Source organism: Dipodomys spectabilis, unplaced genomic scaffold (genome assembly GCF_019054845.1).
Source record: "Dipodomys spectabilis isolate Male_0828 unplaced genomic scaffold, ASM1905484v1 ptg000090l, whole genome shotgun sequence".
NCBI classification, from domain to species: domain Eukaryota; kingdom Metazoa; phylum Chordata; class Mammalia; order Rodentia; family Heteromyidae; genus Dipodomys; species Dipodomys spectabilis.
Window position 1 is genome coordinate 439,693 of NW_024870767.1, and position 23,038 is coordinate 462,730.

At 49.2% G+C, this 23,038-nt stretch overlaps 2 protein-coding genes across 2 annotated transcripts in view; one reads left to right on the forward strand and one right to left on the reverse strand.

Moving 5' to 3' along the window:
- Intu (inturned planar cell polarity protein) overlaps positions 1–15,423 on the reverse strand; it is a 54,063-nt gene extending 38,640 nt beyond the window's left edge. The window contains exons 1-5 of the mRNA XM_042684805.1: positions 14,916–15,423; positions 14,274–14,487; positions 9,907–10,445; positions 3,958–4,043; positions 276–476 (exon numbers count right to left, since the gene is read on the reverse strand). Of these exons, the coding sequence (XP_042540739.1) occupies positions 276–476; positions 3,958–4,043; positions 9,907–10,445; positions 14,274–14,487; positions 14,916–15,423 (1,548 nt within the window). The remainder of the gene's footprint in view (positions 1–275; positions 477–3,957; positions 4,044–9,906; positions 10,446–14,273; positions 14,488–14,915) is intronic.
- Positions 15,424–19,588: 4,165 nt separating this feature from the next.
- On the forward strand, positions 19,589–21,538 carry LOC122111995 (basic proline-rich protein-like). The gene has a single exon (XM_042684806.1). The coding sequence runs from the start codon at positions 19,589–19,591 to the stop codon at positions 21,536–21,538; it is 1,950 nt and encodes a 649-aa protein (XP_042540740.1).
- Positions 21,539–23,038: the final 1,500 nt, after the last annotated feature.

A 23,038-nucleotide genomic window follows, 5' to 3' on the forward strand; every position in this document is an offset into this window, starting at 1 on the left:
GGAACAGGAGCTTAGCTTGTAAGCTAGAAGATACTGCAATAGTATCTTCTTTCTCTTTTTCCTACTGCTTGAAACAACTAAATAGTTAATTCACTTATGTTTAAAAAAACATTTGTTGTGTGAAACATTCATAAATAAAATACACAAGGAATAAGTCTGAAAATAGGTTACTCGCTTTAATTCTTCCCTAAACCAAAATAAAACATGCCTACATTTACTGAAAAGACTACAAAAGGTCCTTACTTTTTACCTTCCACTTTCAAGCACACACTCACCTCTTCCTTTGAGGTTTCCGAGTCAAGATGCAGTGTGAGATACATGATGATGTGTGGAGAATGTGGAGGATTCTGGATGCTGTCAACCTCCTCTCCCCAGAAGAGCTTCACTAAATCACTTGTGTTTGTCTGTGTCTTTTTCTTTCTTGGTTGGATAGTTTCCTTTTTCACAGCATATGCATTTTCAAATGTCAGTTTCACCTTAAAAATTAAGATGAGGCAAAATTGGCTGCATTTTTCAAAGAAGGTGTACACTGTATGGATAAGTCATTCTAGAGCAAAGAGTCCTGATAGAAGAGGTTATATGTTCCACTGGTTTATACTTGTATCTAGCTTCTTGCACAGTGTCTGACCAGTATAAAACTTTACTGAGGAGTAATTTAATTTATTTGTTCTTAATTATTGACTACAAAAACAAGAAATGCCATGAAAAGATCAGAATTTAGTATGAAGTGAGAATGTATTCAAGTTATACTACATTATTATACTGATAGCACTGAGTCAACTGAAAGAGATAAAATGAAGAGACAAAGGATCAAGATCAACTTCACACAACCAGATTTTACTTTCTTTTCAAATGGGGTACTTCAAGTATTTTCTCAGACATTCTTTGTGATCTTTTACAGTAAAGACCAATGATGGTAAAACCTGTCAACACAATAGGTCCTGGACCATAGCCTTAAGATAAACGGTCAGTTCTATCAACATAGTTTTAGCTTTGTACCCTAACCTTAAGATTGGTAAGAATATGTCCATTTTCCAACTGCCAAAAGGTAGAAGTAATACATTTAGCATACTGCCTGCCATATGGGAACATCAGTCCCCTTCCCTATTTTACTCCTGGCTCCATCTAGTTCTACTTACAGGGCTTCAGGGAAATGGCTGTAACAGAAAACCCCCTTTCAACAATAAAAAAGGAAAACATGGTCTATTTTGGTTTCTAGTTAAGAAGTCTAAATTCTATATAGTTATTAGCCATTCATTACCTAAACACAGGTGCTCGTTTTTTGAGAAAGACACAGTTATAATACCCAATCTACTAGCAAAACTAACAAATGTTTATACACAGAAAATAACATCATAATAAAGTACACTAAAATATTATAGTAGTTGAGTACTGGAGAAATTTGTTCCTTAGTTACTTTTTTGTGGTTTCCAAAATATAATACTATAGATGCATTACCTTTATAATATACATCTTTCTAAAATAATAGATTTAATGATATTTGCTCATGATGGGATTATATTCTGAAGTTGTATATAAACAAAGTATCTTCAAAATTGTATTAGGGAAGCAATGCCATTTTGGAGTACAATATAGTTTCTCAATGCATAAATTTAACTCAGTTCTTCTTCCATTCTTAAAGTAATCTCCTAACTGGGTGCCAGTAGCTCACATCTATAATCCTAGCTATTCAGGAAGCTAAGAAGTCAAGATCTCACAGTACAAAGAGAAGCCAGTGCAGGAAGGTCTGTGTGAGACTCATCTCCAATTAACTACCCACCTAACAAAAGCCAGAAGTAGAGCTGTGGCATAAAGCTGTGGCACTTTAAAGTTACACTGTATAAAAAATACAACCGCATATACTATTGCAAAATGCCTATCTTTCTTTAAAGTAGGACATGGACCAATAGCAAATACATAGTTGCTTTTGTATATTTACTGAAGATATGCCCAAAACAGTCAAACCATAATTTCTTTCTTTTCTTTTTTTTTTGGTGGGTTGTGGGGCTTGAACTCTGGGCCTGGGCGCTGTTCCTCAGCTCTTCAGCTCAAAGCTGGCGCTCTACCACTTGAGTAAACCACCAGTTTTCTGGTGGTTTACTGTAGGTAAGAGTCTCACAGACTTTCCTGCCAGGGCTGGCTCTGAACCATAATCCTCAGATCTTAGCCTCCTGAGTAGCTACATTTACAGGCCTGAGTCACCAGCACTCAGCTATTTCTTTCTTTCTTATGTTATGCTTATATACAAATGAATCTGCAATCATTAATTAAATGTAAGTATAATGTAATTTTATAGTAAATATAAACATGATTGAGTTCTGGCAAAATTGTCATTCCACCTGTACTGCAACTGACATAGGCAAGAAATGAAGAACTCTGATATGTAGCCACTTTATCTGGGGAAGGCTGGTTCAGCTGTGAAAATGCTACAATTCTTGGTTACTTATTTTTTACTAGCTGCTAAGTCTCTTGAGGTACCTTAGTACCTTGTCCCAACCAAGTCCTCTCCTAACATCTAGAGACTAAAGAGGATAATGGCGAATTGGTTTCTAAGGGCTAATATTTCAAACACCACCCTGTCTTTACCTATATCCGCTTAGCCATCTGTAGTCATTGCTTGTCCGTAGCTATCAGTTATTCCATTGTTCATTTTAACTTTCTAAGGATATCTAAATTTACAAAGTTAGTGGAAATGTATGGTGGTGTATTTCAGAGAAGATAGTGAATGTAAGAAATCTTATTTTTTAGAAAACAGGGAATTTCATCATGGATCTTATTACAGAATATCAAAGCAGATACATGATTCTGACATATCAAGGATTTTATTCATGTTAACGAATCTGAAAACTACTTCATCCTCTCACTGTCTGATGGATCCTCTAACCTACTTAAAGCATATAATGTCTACCTTCCAAGTAAGAGAACATTGAAAAGAGTATTCCTATGAAAAGGAAAAGAACTTTCAAAATGCATTGAGTATCTTAAAATGTAATTTATAATATAAAATGTTGATATTTAGAGTATCATGTGACTTATAGGAGAAATTTATTTTTAACTCCCAACAGTTCAGGATGAAAGCTTACCTAAGTAACAAAAATCAAGAAAATAGTATAAGAAGATACTAAAGTAAAACAGTATTAAAAATTTTCTAGCATGAATTGTTTCAAAAACTCAGAAAACAAGCTGGGCGCTGGTGGCTTATGCCTGTAATCCTAGCTACTCAGGAGGCTGAGATATGAGGATCGCAATTCAAAGCCAGCCCGGGCAGGAAAGTCCATGAGACTCATCTCCAATTAACCACCAGAAAACCAGAAGTGGCACTGTGGCTCAAGTGGTAGAGTGCCAGCCTTGAGCTGAAGAGCTGAGGTACAGCGCCCAGACCCAGAGTTCAAGCCCTATGACTAACCAAAAAAGCAAAACAGGGGCTGGGAAGGTGGCTCAGTGGTAGAGCGCTTGCCTTGCATGCATGAGGCCCTGGGTTCGATTCCTCAGCACCATATAAGCAAAAAGAAAAAAGCCAGAAGTGGCGCTGTGGCTCAAGTGGCAGAGCGCTAGCCTTGAGCTGAATAGCTGAGGGACAGCGCCCAGGCCTAGAGTTCAGGCCCCACGACCGGACCCCCCAAAAAATAAACAAAAACAAAAACACCCTCACAAAACAGACCACTGAATAGCTGTTTAAAATGACTCTTCTAGAAACTAGATTGGTATCGATCAGTACATATGGTAGTTAAAATGGCAAGGTGGTAATTATGTATGTTTCTATTATTATTGCTATTGCTGCTTCATTTAGAATGATTTTTATTTTTAGAAAAATACTACAAAGGTATTTCTTAAATATTCAAGAATAAATGTAATTCACATATTAAGCATGATAATTTTCATAATCTTAAAAAAGAAATACAAAATGTATGTATTTCATATAACTCATTGTAAAATGTTGCAAAAGAATGTTCAGACCTGCATGGGTCCAGGAATACAAGACAGAACTCTCTCTATGTTTTCTGAGGTCACAGCAACATCATTCACAGCAACAAGGACATCACCTAAAATTAGAATAATAAAAGATTGTTGTAGGAATATACAAACTCCAAAGAGATCTGGAATTGAAACATTAAAAAGAACGTACTCTTACTTAATCTAAGTACAGTAGAAAATGTGATATATACAGGTACTTATTTATCCAAGGCTGTGTTACACTAGTGACGTAACTATAGCCACTGCACTCTACCCTTCCCATTTTATAATACCGCCCAATAGAACTATAAATGAACTACAACCCATGAACATGTCAGGAAATGAAAATTCTCATTTGTGATATGTTTAGGAGAGTAACGTAAACTCAAGTAACAAAGTTTTAAGCATAAGCCAAGTATTGTAGTTAATGAAACAGAAGCTAATCACTGAGACCCCCAGTAAAACAAAGCAAAAAATCAGCTAAAATTCTAATTATGATCTAACTAGATCATAATTCAGTATTCTATGGTCTTATTGCTATTATTGATTTGTGTCTGTATGTATAGTTATTTGCTTCAAAGGTTAAAACCACATTAAAATATGCATCATGTTTCAGAAAAAAAAAATTCCCCTTTCCAGGACTATTCTTTCAATGTTGTATGTTTATCAGATTTGATAATTAAAGATCAACGTTAAAATGGAAGTTTATTTTCAGATTATAATTAAACATAGTACTAAAACCAGCAAGGACTGGGAATGTGGCCTAGTGGTAGAGTGCTTGCCTAGTATGCATGAAGCCCTGGGTTTGATTCCTCAGTATCACATACACAGAAAAGGCCATTAAGTGGCACTATGGCTCAAGTAGTAGAGTGCTAGCCTTGAACAAAAGAAGCTCAGGGACAATGCTCAGGCCCTGAGTTCAAGCCCCAGGCCTGGACAAAAAAAAAAGCCTAAAACACCAGCAAGATATGTGAACAGAAACACAAACATACCTAAGTTACTTTTCTCATCATTCCAAAATATACCATTAGGCAATCAATTAAACAATCACATTCATTCAACAAGTACTTGTCAAGCATGTATCCAGGGACAAGTATTATTTTAGGAATTTCAGGTAAGACCATTCTACTCTCATGAAACCTAAAAGGTCTCAGGGGAAGATGGGTAATAAATATCTACACAGGGAAAACAGCACAGCAGACAAATCTTCGTGGCTCTTTCACGTTTCTGTGCATCTTGCAGGAAGAGGCAACAGAAACTTTGTTCTCTTTTCAGGGTTGCTTGTATAGTGAACAGCCTTGGATGAAACAAGAACAAAAAAAGTCTTGCTCAGTATCTTACTACTCATAATTGTTTAACAGCATGGTATTCCCTGAATGTAAAGTTCCTCAGTTTTAATATAAACTACTAGGTGTCTCTTGTTCTCTTTAGGAGTAGTGAATAGATGGAAATGCTGATGCTTGTGCTGTTCCTTTCTCTTCCTGATTCTCTGTGTGGAAAAAAGACTGAGTTAGCAAAAAGAGTGGAGAAGGAGTTCCCTAGTCCATCCAGTGAAGGCTTTTATAAAGGCTGTTAGATGCTCAGGAAGTGCAATCCAGTTGAGAGCTCCCAATGGGGACAGAGTCATGGTCAACTACTACAGTACCTCAGGTAAGCTTGGAAACCCTCCCCCATCCTCTCTCCTTTCCTTTCCCTTTCTTTCCTCCCTCTCTCTCCCCCCTTTCCTCCCTCCCTTCTCTCACTCTTTGTTCTTTCTTCTCTCTTCTCACTTTACTTTGTGGCGTTTGGGCGGTAGTACTAGAGTTTAACCTTGAGCTGGAAGGCCATCACTACTACTTGAGCCACATACCAGGTACACTAGGAACTTTTCTTAAAAGAATTTGTAAACTGTTAGAAGGTTAGCAGGAATCTCCAATTATACTTCTTTGCAATATCCATTAGATATTAAATAAAGGAGAAAGAAATGTTTTCCTTAGGGACAGGTGTAGCTCAGCAGAAGAGAGCTTGCCTTGCACACACAAGGCCTTGGATCTGATTCCTGGCACCATGAAAAGCATAAAACTAAAACTAGAAATATTTTTCCATATGGACACACCAGCCATGAAGACTTTGCAGGATAACACAAAACAAAACTCCAAGTGGGACAAATATGTCTAAAGTAAATCCCAACATCATTCATGCCTATTACAGATAATGCTCCTTATATGTTGAGATAAAAATATTCACATGATTACATCACTTTCTCTTCAATGTCCTTCAAAATTCCTATTCTTTTTAATGTTAATATCTTTATTTAAAAAACTTTATATCACATTTTATTAAATTATACTAAACAACAAGGTATTTATTTGGCCAGCAGTATTTTCTTTGTGGGAATCTTATTTAAAACCAATATTTAGGATGTGATAAGCAGCATGGGGGGCAAGAGGCATGAACATGTGGCATAATAAATATAATTTCCCATTCCAAATACAATGTGGATCTAAGGGTAGTGGCTGGAAGCCAGCCTGGGCAGGAAGGTCCATAAGACTTATATACCAGAAGGGCAGACCACTGAGCAAAAAAGGTCAGGGACAGCACCCAGGCCCTAAGCTCTAGGACCTGTATACATGAGCATGTGTGCACACACACACACACCTTAAAATTCCCAGTGTCTTTTTAGTTTCAAATAAATACCTATTATGAGAGTAAGGGTGGAAAACACTCCCCACTCCCAAGCCCTCTAAGCAAATAAACTCAGGAATAGCACCCAGGCCCTGAGTTCATGCCACAGGACTAGCACCAAAAAAAAGTAAATGGATGTTTTTCTTAAAGGAATATATTGGTATGGTTAGTATATTCAAATATGAATACTTTTTTGTTTTTATTGCAGTGCTGGGAATTGAACCCAAGGTCTCACACCTGCTATGCATGTACTCTACCACTGAGCCACATTTTTTTTTTTAATAAATGACATTTATTTGGGTCATTATAAGATCATTTACTGACATTTATAGCTGACTGCAAACTATAACATTCAGAAGAAACTACAAGCCTCTTTTTATCCCCATTTTTGGGGGGCTGGAGGGAGTGAGGTTTAAGCCACACCTCCAGCCATGTTTTAATTGGTTGTGTGCATGTGTACATGTGTGCATACATGCATACATATGCGCAAATGTGTATGTGCATGCTGAACTCGGATTCCTGCTCTTTCTCACAGCTTTCTGTTGGACATTCCAACACTTGAGCAACACCTCCAGCCCAGAATTTTGCTGGTTAAGTAAGTAGAGATAGTCATGAACAGTTCTGTTTGGGATGGCTTCAAAACATACCCTTCAAGACTGAGATCCTGAGATCCTGATCCTGAGTCACTAGGGTTACAGCTCTGAGCCATCGGTGCTCAGCCTCACTGGCTATGTTTATGAAGGTGTCTCTCCTCCTGGGTGAGCACCTACACCATTATGTTTGAGAGGGGTCTCTCTTCTAGCCTAGATGAGCACTTGGACCATTATACCACTTTTAGGCTTATTGTAGTTGTTTGGATCTGCTACTCCATCTAGCTTCCCTCAGTTGAGATGGGAGTCTTGTGGATTTTTTTGTCCCAGCTGGCCTTGAACCTCAACCTTCCCAATCACAGAGCACATGTAGGTTAAGATAGCAGGTTTGTGCCACTGTGCCCAGTTATGGGTTGAGAAGGGGTTCTGAAAACTTTTCTGCCTGGTCTGACCTCAAACCACAATTCTCCCACTGTTAACCTCCCAAGAGGCAGGATTATAGATATGATCCACTGAACCTGCTTTTTCTGTTCATGATTGATGACACATTATGCTAACAAAGGCCAAGAAAAGGTAGAATTCTTACAGGATAAACAGTGGGATTATTCATGACAGAAATTCTCTTCTCTATGCTTCTTTCATGCAAACTAGCTTGCAAGAGAGGAGGGTAAAGAGATTGTGGAAATTCATCTATAATCCAGTCTAAATAGGCATTGAGAGCAAAGGGTCCGTATGTAGAACGGGAATGCACTGCTTGGAATTTCCAACCATGTGGGATTCTCAATTACTGTGGTTAGCTAACAACCAGGTTGGATTTCACAAACAGTAAGACAGATCTTTTGAAGTAGAAGGACTGACCTTAAAAGATATTCCAGTTTAGTCCCATTACTTTACAAAAAAAATTTTTTTGAGGACTTAGAATGACACGGGTATGCATTGTATTCTGTTCTAATTATCCACTGCTCTATAACAAACCATCCAAAACATGTAGTGCTTAAAACAGCAGCAATCATGTATTAGCTCTCCTCACTGTAGGCTCAGCAATGGCTCCTCAGGCAGTTAAGGCTAAATGGTCATTGTGGCTAGTCATCTCAAAGACTTCTTCATTCATGTCTGGTAGGTGGGACCTCAGCTAGGCTATCAGTCCTGTGTGTACTCTTGGCCTCTCCACGTCTGGAGACAAGAAAATCTTGTTGCAACCATTTTGGAACACCCAATTTTCATAGACATACTTCCTACGTGTTTCTGAGGACTCTGTAAAGTCCTAACATGGTACTTATGCTACTCTGTAAGGCTCTCTACCTAGTTATGGTCTAGTTCTTCCATTATTCTATGACCTACTTTACATAATTTAGATAATTTTAAGCAGTTCTGGAATTTAGGAGACATATAAATTGTTTTCACTTGTTGAGTCAATGAAGAATTGAAATGAGACTTTAGGTCAGATATTATTTTAAGAATGTTTCTATACACACACACATATGGACAAAAAATATGGAAAGTAAGTATTAAATTCATGAAGGAAAGGGCAAAGATAAAACGTTTCTCTTAGAGAAGAGCTTATATTTTGGTGTGAGTATCTTGCCAGTACTGGGGCTCAAACTCAGGGCACTCTCCCTTGGCATTCTGCTCAAGGCTAACACCAAGTGAGCCGTATCTCTACTTTCTCATATTTTTAAAATTTTTATTGTTATTATAAAGGTGATTCAGAGAGGGGTTACACTTACAGTAAGGCAAACAAAGAGTGCTATCTACTAAAGCCACTAAGATGGGTTAACTCAAGACTATTAGCTTTTAGAACTGTGGCTTTTTTTTTTTTTTTTTTGTCAGTTGTGAGGCTTGAACCCTGGGTCTAGGTGCTGTCCCTTAGCTCTTCAGCTCAAGACTAGCGTTCTACCACTTGAGCCACAGAGCCACTTCCGGTTTTCGGGTGGTTTATTGGAGATGGGAATCTCACGGACTTTCCTACCTGAGCTAGCTTTGAACCGTGATCCTCAGATCTCAGCCTAGGATTACAAGCTAGGATTACAAGCATGAGCCACCAGAGCCTGGCTTGACTTTTATGTTTCACTAATAAATGTATTCTCAGATTTGATCAGCTTATCTTCAAGTAAGCACATGCTACTAACTTAAACATGATATATAATAGCTCAAAGTGTATCAATATAATCAAAATAACTCATGGGTTTTTTTCACAAAATTGGTAGTATATTTCATGACATGTACCTTTAAAAGGAAGTGTATGTATATGATCACTATTGCTAAGTATGCCAAACCACTCTGTGAAATTATTGGACTCAAGTACATACACTTTAAAAGTATACTTATTCATATATTATATATTTTGTGTTATTTTTTGATACAATCATTGAAGTCCAAATTATTACCACTATGTAATCAACTTCTTTCTCTCTCTCTCTCAGAATATATAACCAAGATGTAACAAAACTGTACAAATCAAAATTAGTTAAGCTGTTCCCTGACAACTCACATATGTATCCAACCATCTAAAGTGCTATCTTAAGAACACTGTGCTTTGTGGTTTACTATCTGTAACCATTTCACTACTATACCAGATATTTATCAGTCCTTAATATGTTAAGAATACATAAATTCTGGTTTGTATCATGTCCTTCACATGGACTCATTAACCATGTGTCTCTGCAGACAAGGACTGATGTTCATGAGGCACACTTACCAATTAACACCTGGCCACTCTTCATAGCAGACCCTCCAGGCAGCAGGCCGTGGACCACAAGCCTCTCTCCACTGCCCTGTTTTCCAATTCTTCTCCAACTCCACTTGTTCTGATGGATAATTCCAAACAGTACTTCCAGAAGTTTAAGCTGCTCTTTGGCTTTGCTGACAGTTAATTTTTTGGGATTTACATAAATATTCACATCTTTATGCATCTGTTGGACAATGATACCTGCCTTCTGATGGGACTGATGCTTTAGAATGGATATCGGCCCATTATCATTGCTATTTTTTTTATTGTAGCACTTGGGTAAAAGTCTTTTACCTTTTAAAATTTTAGTAAACTGTTTGAGTTTGGGTTGATACTTTTTTCTTTCCTTGTAATTATCTTCCTCAATGATAATCTCATTTTCACTGAATCTGACATGGTTCACAGTCGATGTCTCAGGAAAAATGCTTTCTTCTTCATCTTCACTCAATTCCAAATAAAACAGCTCACCACTTTTTTGCACACTGTCCAGCCACTCAGGTTCAAAATCACTATGCAAAATTTAAAAATGATAACCATAATATCAATCCAATGTAAGAAAGACAGTTCTATTCTCTTATTAGGGAGTTATGATCAGCTTTACAGATAAGGAGGCAGAAGGGGTGGAAGTTATCTGATTTTTTAAAATTCTTTTCGCTTCTAATTCATTTCCTTAAAATGCATTTTGTAGACTCCTGAAGAATGGAGACACAATGTTGGGAACTGCGTAAGTTTGCGGCAGGCAGGCATGGGACCCCAAGCCCAGATCCTCCCAATCATTTGGATTCTACAGATCCCTCCCTCATATAACCTCCAAGAACTGTACAACTGTGGGTGGGTTAGGCTCAGTTGCCAAGTATTTATGCCTTCTTGTTCTGAGCACTGGGCCTGATCAGCCACTAATAGAATCAATTGCTAATAGAAGGGCTGATTGTGCATTTCTGAGCTACTTTCACTATAGAAGCTTCCCTTCTTTGTGTACTGGGAACCAATGCTGGCTACAGGGCACTTCACAGGCTGAGCCCTGCAGTTTGTGTATCTGAGGACATCAAGCCTCCAAGTCTAGGCATGACCTATTAATGTACGAGACAATAGAGCACACAGAGGCTTGAGTCCTACCTGGGTAGGCAGAGAACTTCCTAGTTCTCTTAAGCATTTTCCCTGCTGAACAGTTCACTCCCTGTGTAGGGGAGAAGGTTATGGAATCACATGATTCAGTGTCTGTGCTCAGGGAAACACTCTATTACTGAGTATACAGAATATATAAAGAGCTAAAAAAAAAAGTAACATCAAAGAAACAAACAACCCAGCAAGTGGACAAATGACTGGAACAGATACTTCTCCAAGAAGTACAAATGGCCAATAAACACATTTAAAAAGTCAACATCCTTGAAGGAAATGTAACTAAAACACCTGAAAGAATGTCAATCATGGAGAAAAAAACATCAAATACTGGGAGGGGAAATACTTATACACTGATAGTAGAAATACAAGTTAGTGCAACCACTGTGGAAATTAGTATGAAGACTCTTCAAGCTAAAAATCAAACTAGACATTGTCACGTTAAGCAAAATAAGACAGACTGAGAAAGACAAATATTCTTTGTTTTCATATGTGAAAAATAAGCGACATGAGTGCAATACAGACACTATTTGGGGAGGGAAAGAGCAGAAATAAAGCCTTCCTCTCTCCCACTGTTTATCCTGGGTATTTCTACACAAAGATCAAAAGCTGACTGAAAGTAGAAATTTATATGGATCAAGAGACATACAGCCAGGTGCCAGTGGCTCACATCTGTAATCCTAGCTACTCAGGGGGCTGAGAGGTAAGGATCATGGTTTGAAACCATCCCAGGAAGGAAAGTCCATGAGATGCTTACCTGTAGCTCAAGTGATACAGTTTGAGCCTCGAGCAAAAGGAGCTTAGGGACAGTGCCCAGGTTAAGAGTTCAAGGCCCAGGACCAGCCAAAAAACAAAAACAGGTACATACAAATTTAAATAATAGATTATAGTTATCTGCTTTATAATTTTACCCTTCTAGTTTGGTATGCTGTTTGTATTAGCAGTAAGCAATCCAAGAAATATTTTTCCACTTACTCAACATAAATACTTGACTTGCTGGGAGCCGATGGCTCAGGCCTATAATCCTAGCTACTAGGAAGGCTGAGATCTGAGGATGGTGGTTCAAAGCCAGCCCGGGCAGGAAAATCCATGAGACTCTTATGTCCAATAAACCACTCAGAAAACCGGAAATGGCGCTGTGGCTCAAGTGGTAGAGCGCTAGCCTTGAGCTGAAGAGCTCAGGGACAGTGCCCAGGCTCAGAGTTCAAGCTCCATGACCGACTAAATAAGTAAATAAATAGCTCACTTAAATCCTGAAATTTGAATAGAAGACAACCTTTTGGATATAATTCAAAGATCCATGGAGCTGATGGGATGGATATTGGAGGATGGCACTCAGCTGTAGCAAATAATAGTAACAGTGGTAAACACAAGTGGTGAAGGAGTGAGTTGGAGAGAGTAAGAGAGAACTCCAAACGCAAGTAGCCCCAGTGCCACCCACCCATCGATCGCCTAAAAAATAAAACCCAGAAAAAGACATGATCAAGTAGCCAAAATTCAAGTTCTGAAGCAGAAATTAAGACTGCTATAGAAGGACAGATGCTAAAGTAAGTCTGAGAGAGATGAGGGAAGGATCTAGAAGAAGCACTTAGTTGGACCTCAGGATTTTAACAAGTGAAAACAGGAAGAAAGAAGGCTCAAACAGAGGAGCCAAGTACACGAATCTGTAGGTGTGAAAGAACATGGCTAGTGTAAAACGAAGTGCAGGCGCTGGGAAGGTGGCTCCGCGGGAGCGCGCTGGCCTCGGGCTGAGGAGCTGACAGCGCCCAGGCCCGAGTTCAGGCCCCACGACCCACAAAAAACAAAAATAAAAAGAAGAAGTGCACATTTCGTGTGTCCGAAACACAAGTTGCTTTGAAGATGCAGAGTAACGCCAGGATCCCGAGGCTCACGCCTCTAACCCTAGGTGCTCTAGAGGCTGCTATCTGAGGACCATGGGCCGAGGCCAACCCTGGCGGGAATGCCCACGACGCGCTCATCTCCAGTTAACCTCCAAAAGCCTACGGTGCAGAGGGAGCAGAAAACTCCTCTGGACTGCACCCAGGCCCCGTCCAGCCCCGGGGCTTTGCACGCATGCGCGCGCGCACACGGGGGAAACAAGGGGAGCGCCGGGCACGCGCACGCCACGCAAGGCCGGGCTAGAAGAGGGTGCGAAGCTACAGCTGGAGCCACGGCGAGACCCAGCTACCAGCCCTGCGTGCTCTCCGCACAGAGCGGCCCGGCGCGGGCGCACGCCCGCCATCCCAGCTGCTCAGGCCGCGGTTCGAAGCCAGCCCGGGCAGGCACGCTCCGGACGCCCGTCACAGCGCCCGCCGAGACCAAGAAGGCCCGGTCCGCGCCCGGGGCGGGCGGAAAACGGAAATCACCTTACAACAAGGCCTCACTGCAGAACGGGACTCCGCCGGCCCGGCTCGGCCCCACCTCCGGCCAGCGAGCCCGCCCGGCCCCACCTCCGGCCAGCGAGCCCGCCCGGCCCGGCCCCACCGCCCGGGCCAGAGCCCGCCCGGCCCGGCCCCACCGCCCCGGCCCCACCTCCGGCCAGCGAGCCCGCCCGGCCCCACCTCCGGCCAGCGAGCCCGCCCGGCCCCACCTCCGGCCAGCGAGCCCGCCCGGCCCCACCTCCGGCCAGCGAGCCCGCTCGGCCCGGCCCCACCGCCCCGGCCAGCGAGCCCGCCCGGCCCCACCGCCCCGGCCAGAGCCCGCCCGGCCCCACCGCCCCGGCCAGAGCCCGCCCGGCCCCACCGCCCCGGCCAGAGCCCGCCCGGCCCCACCGCCCCGGCCCCACCTCCGGCCAGCGAGCCCGCCCCGCCCGCCCCGGCCAGCGAGCCCGCCCGGCCCCACCGCCCCGGCCCCACCTCCGGCCAGCGAGCCCGCCCCGCCCGCCCCGGCCAGCGAGCCCGCCCGGCCCCACCGCCCCGGCCCCACCTCCGGCCAGCGAGCCCGCCCCGCCCGCCCCGGCCAGCGAGCCCGCCCGGCCCCACCGCCCCGGCCAGAGCCCGCCCGGCCCCACCGCCCCGGCCAGCGAGCCCGCCCGGCCCCACCGCCCCGGCCAGAGCCCGCCCGGCCCCACCGCCCCGGCCAGAGCCCGCCCCGCCCGCCCCGGCCCCACTGCCCCGCCCGGCCCCCCCCCCCCCCGCCACGCCCGGCCCCACAGCCCCGGCCCCACCTCCGGCCAGCGAGCCCGCCCCGCCCGGCCCGGCCCGGCCGCAGACCCTTACGTGGAGCCGCTGCCCGCGGAGGTGTCCGAGCCCCAGACGCTGTCCGCGTCCTCCGAGTCACGGTTCTCGTCCTCGTCCCGCGCGTCCGGGCTCCGATGCGTGCAAGCCGCCGCCGCGGACGCCATGCTCGGGACGCAGGCCCTGAGGGTCCGCGCCGGGCTCGTCCCCGGCCGCCAACGGCCACGTGACTCAGGCGCCGCGCTGCTATTGGCGGCTGCCCGGTTGCCGGGGAACGGAGACGCGGCGACCTCCCCGCCCCCCCTCCTCCTCCCCGCCCCCCCCTCCTCCTCCCCATTCATCCCGTCTCCCTCCTCCCCTCCCCCTCCCCTCCTCCCCTCCCTCTCCTCCTCCCCTTCCTCCTCCCCATTCATCCCCTCCCCTCCCCTCCCCGCCTCCTCGCGCCCGCCCCTCCCCCTCTCCTCCCTCTCCTCCTCCTCCCCGCCCCCTCCCCCGCCCTCTCCTCCTCCCTCTCCCTCCTCCTCCTCCCACGCCCTCCCCTCCCCTCTCCCTCCTCCTCCCACGCCCTCCCCCTCCTCTCCCCCGCCCTCTCCTCCTCCCCTCTCCCTCCTCCTCCTCCTACGCCCTCCCCTCCCCTCTCCCTCCCCTCCCCGCTGCGGACTGGGCGCTTCTTGACTAGGAAACATCCGCTGGAGGGCGGTGGGCAGCTGCGTTTTCCCTTGGGAGTGGGGCGCGGACGCCGGTGCTCCGGTAAGGACGAGGGGACGGAGCCCGGAGCCACCGACCTCGCTAGAGACCCGCCACGGGAGCGCCCCACGGCGTCCACGGCGGGGAAACCGAGGCCCCAGCCACGGAGCGCCCACGGCGGGGAAACCGAGGCCCCAGCCACGGAGCGCCCACGCGCCCACGGCGGGGAAACCGAGGCCCCAGCCACGGAGCGCCCACGCGCCCAGGCCGGCCTTGTCGCCCTTGGCCACGTGGCGGTCCGGCCGCGCCCGGAGGAGGCCGCCACCCCCGCCGCCTGCCGCACCGGGAAGCCCCCAGGCCGCGCCGCCACGGGCCGCCGGCTGCTGCGCTCGCCAAGGGGCGTCGGAAATGGGGTGAGCCGAGTGCGGGCCGCCACCGCAGCCCCGCGTCCTGTCCTGTCCAATGATGTCATCGCCCCACGTCCTGACCTGTCCAATGGCGTCATCGTCCCGCGTCCTGTCCTGTCCAATGGCGTCATCGTCCCGCGTCCTGTCCTGTCCAATGGCGTCATCGCCCCGCGTCCCGATCTGTCAAATGGCGTCATCGCCCCGCGTCCTGTCCAATGGCGTCATCGCCCCACGTCCCGATCTGTCCAATGGCGTCATCGCCCCACGTCCTGTCCTGTCCAATAATGTCATCGCCCCACGTCCTGACCTGTCCAATGATGTCATCGCCCCACGTCCTGACCTGTCCAATGTTGTCATCGCCCCGCGTCCCGTCCCTCGGCGTCATCGCCCCGCGACCCGGCCCACGGGCGTCAACGCCCCGACGGCGGCGCGCGTTCCCGGCGCCTCCTTGACACGTGAGCCGCCGCGGCGTCGAGGCCGCTCCCGGAAGCGTGGCGCGACGGGGCCTGCGGCTGAGTGCCCGCCGCCCTCGCAGGCGTCCCCGGCGGCGTCCCCGGGCGCCTCGCTCCCGCCTGCCCGGCCTCCCGGTCCCGCCCCACCCGCCCGACGACCTCCGGGTGCTGCCTCCTGCCACTAGGCATCCTCTTTCCCCCCTTTTCCTCTGCTTTTTTGCCAGTCCTGGGCTTGAACTCAGGGCCGCCTCCGGCCTTTTCCCTGCGTGCGGCTCTGAGGAATCGAACCCAAGGCTTCGCGCAGGCTCGGCAAGCGCGCTACCCCTTCCCGGCCCCCCTAACCAGTCTGTTCTCATACATAGCTCATAAAGGGCTAAGTAATATCAGACTGTCTTGTTTATAAATTGTTTAGAAATAATATATCTGTATTCCCCGCTAAATGACAACTAGATGGCAAAATATTCTCCTTTTCTAATAAAGGTCTTTAACCTTTTGTAAGATTGAACTGAAGCAAAAAAAAAAAAAAAAGGCAAAAAAACCCCTGGTTAAACGGTAATTCCTTTGCTCAACTTCTTACAGATAATAAAAATTAATCAAACTTGTATCTTCTACAAAGTTTTAACACTCTTTGATCTATTGGAGAGAATGAAGAAAAGTTTGTGATTTCATTTAGAGTCTTTATATAATACTCCATTCCAGAACTGGTAATTACAAGACTTAAAAGTTTTAGACTGGGATATATTCTTATTTTCTAAAGACCCACCATCTTCTGAAGCCTGTATGTTTCGTTTAGCTCAGAAGAGACATGAGGTCCTTATTTCCATAGATTATAATCAGGGAAACAATAGAATGAAATAAAATATACTAGAGATAAGACATAATTAAATATTTACCATCTGTAGCAGGTGCAAGAGCTCTTTCCCCTGGTAGCAACAGGAGCCAGGGATGGGCAATAAATGAAAACTGGACCACAGGAGGTTGCATTCATTTAAAGCTATAAATCACAAGGCAAACACTCCATAAAATGTAGTTTCATTAGATTCCAGTTAATAGTGCTTTAACTGTGAACAAAGAACTAGTACTTTATGAATTATGTAGTATAATGAAAGCCACTGTCCCTGAGCTCTTCAGCTCAAGGCAAGTGCTGTACCACTTTAGCCACAGTGCCTCTTCTGGCCTTTTCTGCTTATGTGGTGCTGAGGAATCGAACCCAGGGCTTCATGAATACAAGGCAAGCACTCTACCACTGAGCCACCTTCCCAGCCCAAAGCCACAACTTTTTTTTTAAAAAAAAATTGTGAATAAATGACTTTGTAAAGCAGCAAACTATTTTAAAACTAGAATTTTAGCCAGGTGCTGATGGCCCTCACCTTTAATCCTAGCTACTCAGGAGGCTGAGATCTGAGGACTGCAGTTCAAAGCCAGCCCTAGAAGGAAAGTCCATGAGACTCTTATGTCCAGTTAATCACCCAAAAGGTGGAGGGGGAGCTGTGGCTCAAGTGGTAGAGTGATAGCCTTAAGCAGAACAGCTCAGAAACTGCCTAGGATCTGAGTTTAAGCCCCAGGACTGGCACACAATGAACACAATGCACAGGCCATGATAAGAACTTTCTGAGCAGAGTTCCGGGGGCTCAACAAACTGACAATGAAATGTAAAAATGGGATTGCATCAAACTGGAAAGTTTCTGTACAGCAAAAGACATAGTTATTAAGCTAAAAATACAGCCTACAATGTGGGAGATCTTTGCCCTTTGACAAGTGCCTAATATCCAAAATACACAAGGAGACAAGGGCCTAATATCCAAAATACACAAGGAGACAAGGGCCTAATATCCAAAATACACAAGGAGACAAGGGCCTAATATCCAAAATACACAAGGAGACAAGGGCCTAATATCCAAAATACACAAGGAGCTAAAGAAACTGCCCACCCCCCATTAATAACCCAAAAATAAATGGAAAAAAGGAGCCAGAGACTTTTCAGAAGAAAAATGGCCGCTAAATAGAGGAAATGCTCAACATCCCTAGCCATAAAGAAAATGCAAATCAAAACTATATGGGAGAAAATGAGGGAGAGAGTTGTACTGTTTGATAAGAAATGTATTCATTGATAAGAAATGTACTTGTGTAACTGTAACCCCTCTATAGGTCACCTTTACGACAAAAGTAAATTAAATTTAAAAATAACTATTTAGATTTCATCTTACCCCAGTTAGATTGGCAGCATCTAGAAAACAAACACAAACAAATCTTGGTGGGGATTCTGGGGGAAAAGGAACCCTGTGGCACTGTTGGAGGGAATGTAAACTAGTGCAACCACTCTGGAAGGCAGTGTGAAGATTCCTGAAATATAGAAACCACTTTTGGGCATCTACCTAGAATGTTACAAGTCAGGATATGGTAAAGACACCTATACATCCATGTTCATTATGGCAATATTCATGACATAACCAAGGTATAGAACTAGCCCAGATGCCCTACAACAGATGAATGGGTCAAGAAAATAAGATATATAGATAGAAATAGAGAGATAGAGAGTTAGATAAGAGTTCTATTCATCTATTAGAAAGAACAATGATATATCATTTGCAGGGAATTAGACCTAAAAAAATTATGTTAAATGAAGTAAGTCAGGCTCAGAGACAAACTTCACTTTTTGTTGTTGGATATTGGTCTTGAACTCAGGGCCTGGGTGCTGTCCCTGAGCTTTTTCACTCAAGGCTAGTGTTCTACTACTTGCACCACAGCACCAGTTCTGGTTTTCTGGTGGTTAATTGCCGATAAGAGTCCAATGCACTTTCCTGCCTGGTTGGCTTTGAACTGTGATCATCAGATATCATCCTCTTGAGTAGCTAGAATTACAGGCATGAACCACTGGCACTTGGTACATCACATGTTTTTGCTCACATGTAGAAGGTAGGTCTAAAATGCAAACATATATAATGTATGTAGTTTTATGCATATACACACAAACTGACTATAAGATGGCATGTCTAAGTGGAGGAGTCCAAACACAATGCCCCTGAGCAACTAACTAATGAACTGTTTATCAGAAGAACATCAGGGGAAGTAGAAACATGTTGGAGTAGGGTGGAAAAGGAGGGACAAATGGAGGAAGGAAGGGTGACCGAATACAGTCGTATTTAATGAATGCTATGTAAAAACTGAACTATGCAACTTGAAGGTATAGAGTGGGGGAGAACGATGGAAGGGTTGATATCTGTCAATATGCAGTTTACTCAAAACCTGACTTATGGAATTGTAACCTCTTTGTACAGCTACTTAATGATGAAATTTTAAAAATATGCCAGGAACTGATATTGTTTGTGAGAACTGATAGATAGATGAGTATGATTTTAAGGTTAAGTTCTCAAATTTCTGTTAAATTATATTTAAAATATTGTATGCAGGCAGAGTACATTTTATTAAATACGAATGTGTGTGAATACAACTTCATCAAATGCAAGAAACTTCCATGGATGTCCTAAGTTTTAAACAAGCGTTTATGAAAATACTGAACAATAAAGTCTGTAACACAAAACAACGCAGTGCCAAAACACAAAGATTGTTACCTACTGTGAGAAAGAAATGCACTCTTTCCCCGGCCCCCTGCACCCCCTGGTGATGGCAATGCAAAGGGGAGCAGAGGAGGCACCTACCGTTTCCGCGTCCCCGCTTCCATGGGCTCCTGGCGGAGGAAGCGACCCCTTCTCCAGCCGCCCCGCGCCTCTGCGCCTGCAGACCCGGTGGTGCTTTGGCGCTGCAACTGCTGCTCACCAAGCTGGGACGTTTACCGTTTAAAACCTGACAAATGCAGGCGCCGAGCTTGGGCTGCGAGTGGGCTTCTGGAAGGCTTCGTGGACTTTTCTACGGAGCAAGGGTCCTCGGGTGCGGGTGCGTCCCCCGGTGGTGCCAACGACTGCGAACGGGCTTCGGACCGGTGAGGCCAGCCGGGCCCGCCCGCCGGGGCGAGCAGCAGCTCCGGGCTCTGCGCCAAGACCTGCCCGTCACCAAGCGCTGCGCGGGGACGCGGCCGGGACCCGCCACCCGGGACCCCCGGGCCCGGGACCCCTCCACCCCGGGACCCCTCACCCCGGGACCCCCACCTCGAGACCCCTCACCCCGGGACCCCTCCATCCCGGGACCCCCCCCCCACCCGGGGACCCCTCACCCCCTCACCCCGGGACCCTCACCCCGGGACCCCTCACTCCGGGACCCCTCACCCCGGGACCCCTCACCCCCTCTCCTCAGGACCTCTCCACCCCGGGACCCCTCACCCCGGGACCCCCCCCCCACCCGGGGACCCCTCACCCACACCCCGGGACCCCTCACCCCGGGACCCCTCACCACGGGACCCCTCACCCCGGGACCCCTCACCCCCTCTCCTCAGGACCTCTCCACCCCGGGACCCCTCACCCCGGGACCCCCCCCCCACCCGGGGACCCCTCACCCACACCCCGGGACCCCTCACCCCGGGACCCCTCACCACGGGACCCCTCACCCCGGGACCCCTCACCCCCTCTCCTCAGGACCTCTCCACCCCGGGACCCCTCACCCCCTCACCCCGGGACCCCTCACCCCGGGACCCCCACCTCGAGACCCCTCACCCCGGGACCCCTCCATCCCGGGACCCCCCCCCCCACCCGGGGATCCCTCACCCCGGGACCCTCACCCCGGGACCCCTCACCCCCTCACCCCGGGACCCCTCACTCCGGGACCCCTCACAACGGGACCCCCCCCCCCACCCGGGGACCCCTCACCCCCTCACCCCGGGACCCCTCACCCCGGGACCCCTCACCACGGGACCCCTCACCCCCTCTCCTCAGGACCTCTCCACCCCGGGACCCCTCACCCCCTCACCCCGAGACCCCTCACTCCGGGACCCCTCACCCTGGGACCCCTCACCCCCTCTCCTCAGGACCTCTCCACCCCGGGACCCCTCACCCCGGGACCCCAACACCCCGGGACCCCTCACCCCGGGACCCCTCACTCCGGGACCCCTCACCCCCTCTCCCCGGGACCCCTCACTCCGGGACCCCTCACCCCGGGACCCCTCACCCTGGGACCCCTCACCCCCTCTCCTCAGGACCTCTCCACCCCGGGACCCCTCACCCCGGGACCCCAACACCCCGGGACCCCTCACCCCGGGACCCCTCACTCCGGGACCCCTCACCCCCCTCTCCCCGGGACCCCTCACCCCCTCTCCCCGGGACCCCTCCACCCGGGACCCCTCACCCCCTCACCCCGGGACCCCTCACCTCCTCTCCCCGGGACCCCTCACTCTGGGACCCCTCACCCCCTCACCCCGGGACCCCTCACCCCCCCACCCCGGGACCCCTCACCCCGGGACCCCTCATCCCAGGACCTCTCCACCCCGGGACCCCTCACCCCGGGACCCCTCACCCCTCACCCCGGGACCCCTCCACCCCGGGACCCCTCACCCCGGGACCCCTCACTCCGGGACCGCTCACCCCGGGACCCCCCACCCCGGGACCGCTTACCCCGGGACCCGCCCCGGCCCCGCGGTGGCTCCGCTCTCCCGAGCCACCGCCCCACTCGGGTTCACTTCCCGCCGTGGCCCGAGCCTCCCCCGGAGCCGGTCGGCCGCTTCTGGAGCCGGTGTCCGGGGCGGGGCGACCGGGTCTGGAAGAGCCGAGCCGCTCCTCCTCCTGCGAGCAACCGCGCTCGGCTGCACCTGGGCCAGGTCCGGTCCCCCGCGCCTCGCTCCAACCCCCCGGCCTCCCGGACCGGCGCGCACTGACCTGCGGGGCGTGGGCGCGGGGATGCCGACCCTGCACGCGAGACATGCCTGCCAGGATGCGGAGCTGGCAGTGCAGACCCGGCCCGGGGGGCGGGCACCCGGCTTGGAGTTGAAGACGGACCTGGGGGCAGAGACAGAGCTGGGGGGCGGAGACAGAGCTGGGGGCAGAGACGGAGCTGGGGGGCGGAGACAGAGCTGGGGGGCGGAGACAGAGCTGGGGGCGGAGACAGAGCTGGGGGGGCAGAGACAGAGCTGGGGGGGCAGAGACAGAGCTGGGGGCGGAGACAGAGCTGGGGGCGGAGACAGAGCTTGGGGGGCAGAGACAGAGCTGGGGGCGGAGACAGAGCTGGGGGCGGAGACAGAGCTGGGGGGCGGAGACAGAGCTGGGGGGCGGAGACAGAGCTGGGGGGCGGAGACAGAGTTGGGGGGCGGAGACAGAGCTGGGGGGGCAGAGACAGAGCTGGGGGCGGAGACAGAGCTGGGGGGCGGAGACAGAGCTGGGGGCGGAGACAGAGCTGGGGGCGGAGACAGAGCTGGGGGGCGGAGACAGAGCTGGGGGGGCAGAGACAGAGCTGGGGGCGGAGACAGAGCTGGGGGGGCGGAGACAGAGCTGGGGGCGGAGACAGAGCTGGGGTGCAGAGACAGAGCTGGGGGGCGGAGACAGAGCTGGGGGCGGAGACAGAGCTGGGGGGTCGGAGACAGAGTTGGGGGCAGAGACAGAGCTGGGGGCGGAGATAGAGCTGGGGGGCGGAGACAGAGCTGGGGGCGGAGACAGAGCTGGGGGGGCGGAGACAGAGCTGGGGGCGGAGACAGAGCTGGGGGGCGGAGACAGAGCTGGAGGCGGAGACAGAGCTGGGGGCGGAGACAGAGCTGGGGGGGCGGAGACAGAGTTGGGGGCAGAGACAGAGCTGGGGGCGGAGACAGAGCTGGGGGGGCGGAGACAGAGCTGGGGGCGGAGACAGAGCTGGGGTGCAGAGACAGAGCTGGGGGGGCAGAGACAGAGCTGGGGGGCGGAGACAGAGCTGGGGGGGCAGAGACAGAGCTGGGGGGCGGAGACAGAGCTGGGGGCGGAGACAGAGCTGGGGGGGCGGAGACAGAGCTGGGGGCGGAGACAGAGCTGGGGGGCGGAGACAGAGTTGGGGGCGGAGACAGAGCTGGGGGCGGAGACAGAGCTGGGGGGCGGAGACAGAGCTGGGGGCGGAGACAGAGCTGGGGGCGGAGACAGAGCTGGAGGCGGAGACAGAGCTGGGGGCGGAGACAGAGCTGGGGGGGCGGAGACAGAGCTGGGGGCGGAGACAGAGCTGGGGGGCGGAGACAGAGCTGGGGGGTCAGAGACAGAGCTGGGGGCGGAGACAGAGCTGGGGGGCGGAGACAGAGCTGGGGGGCGGAGACAGAGCTGGGGGGCGGAGACAGAGCTGGGGGCGGAGACAGAGCTGGGGGGGCGGAGACAGAGCTGGGGGGCGGAGATAGAGCTGGGGGGCGGAGACAGAGCTGGGGGCG

Excerpts from the sequence above, each read along its gene's own strand:
- LOC122111995 (XM_042684806.1), top strand. The coding sequence starts at position 19,589 with ATGCAGGCGCCGAGCTTGGGCTGCGAGTGGGCTTCTGGAAGGCTTCGT.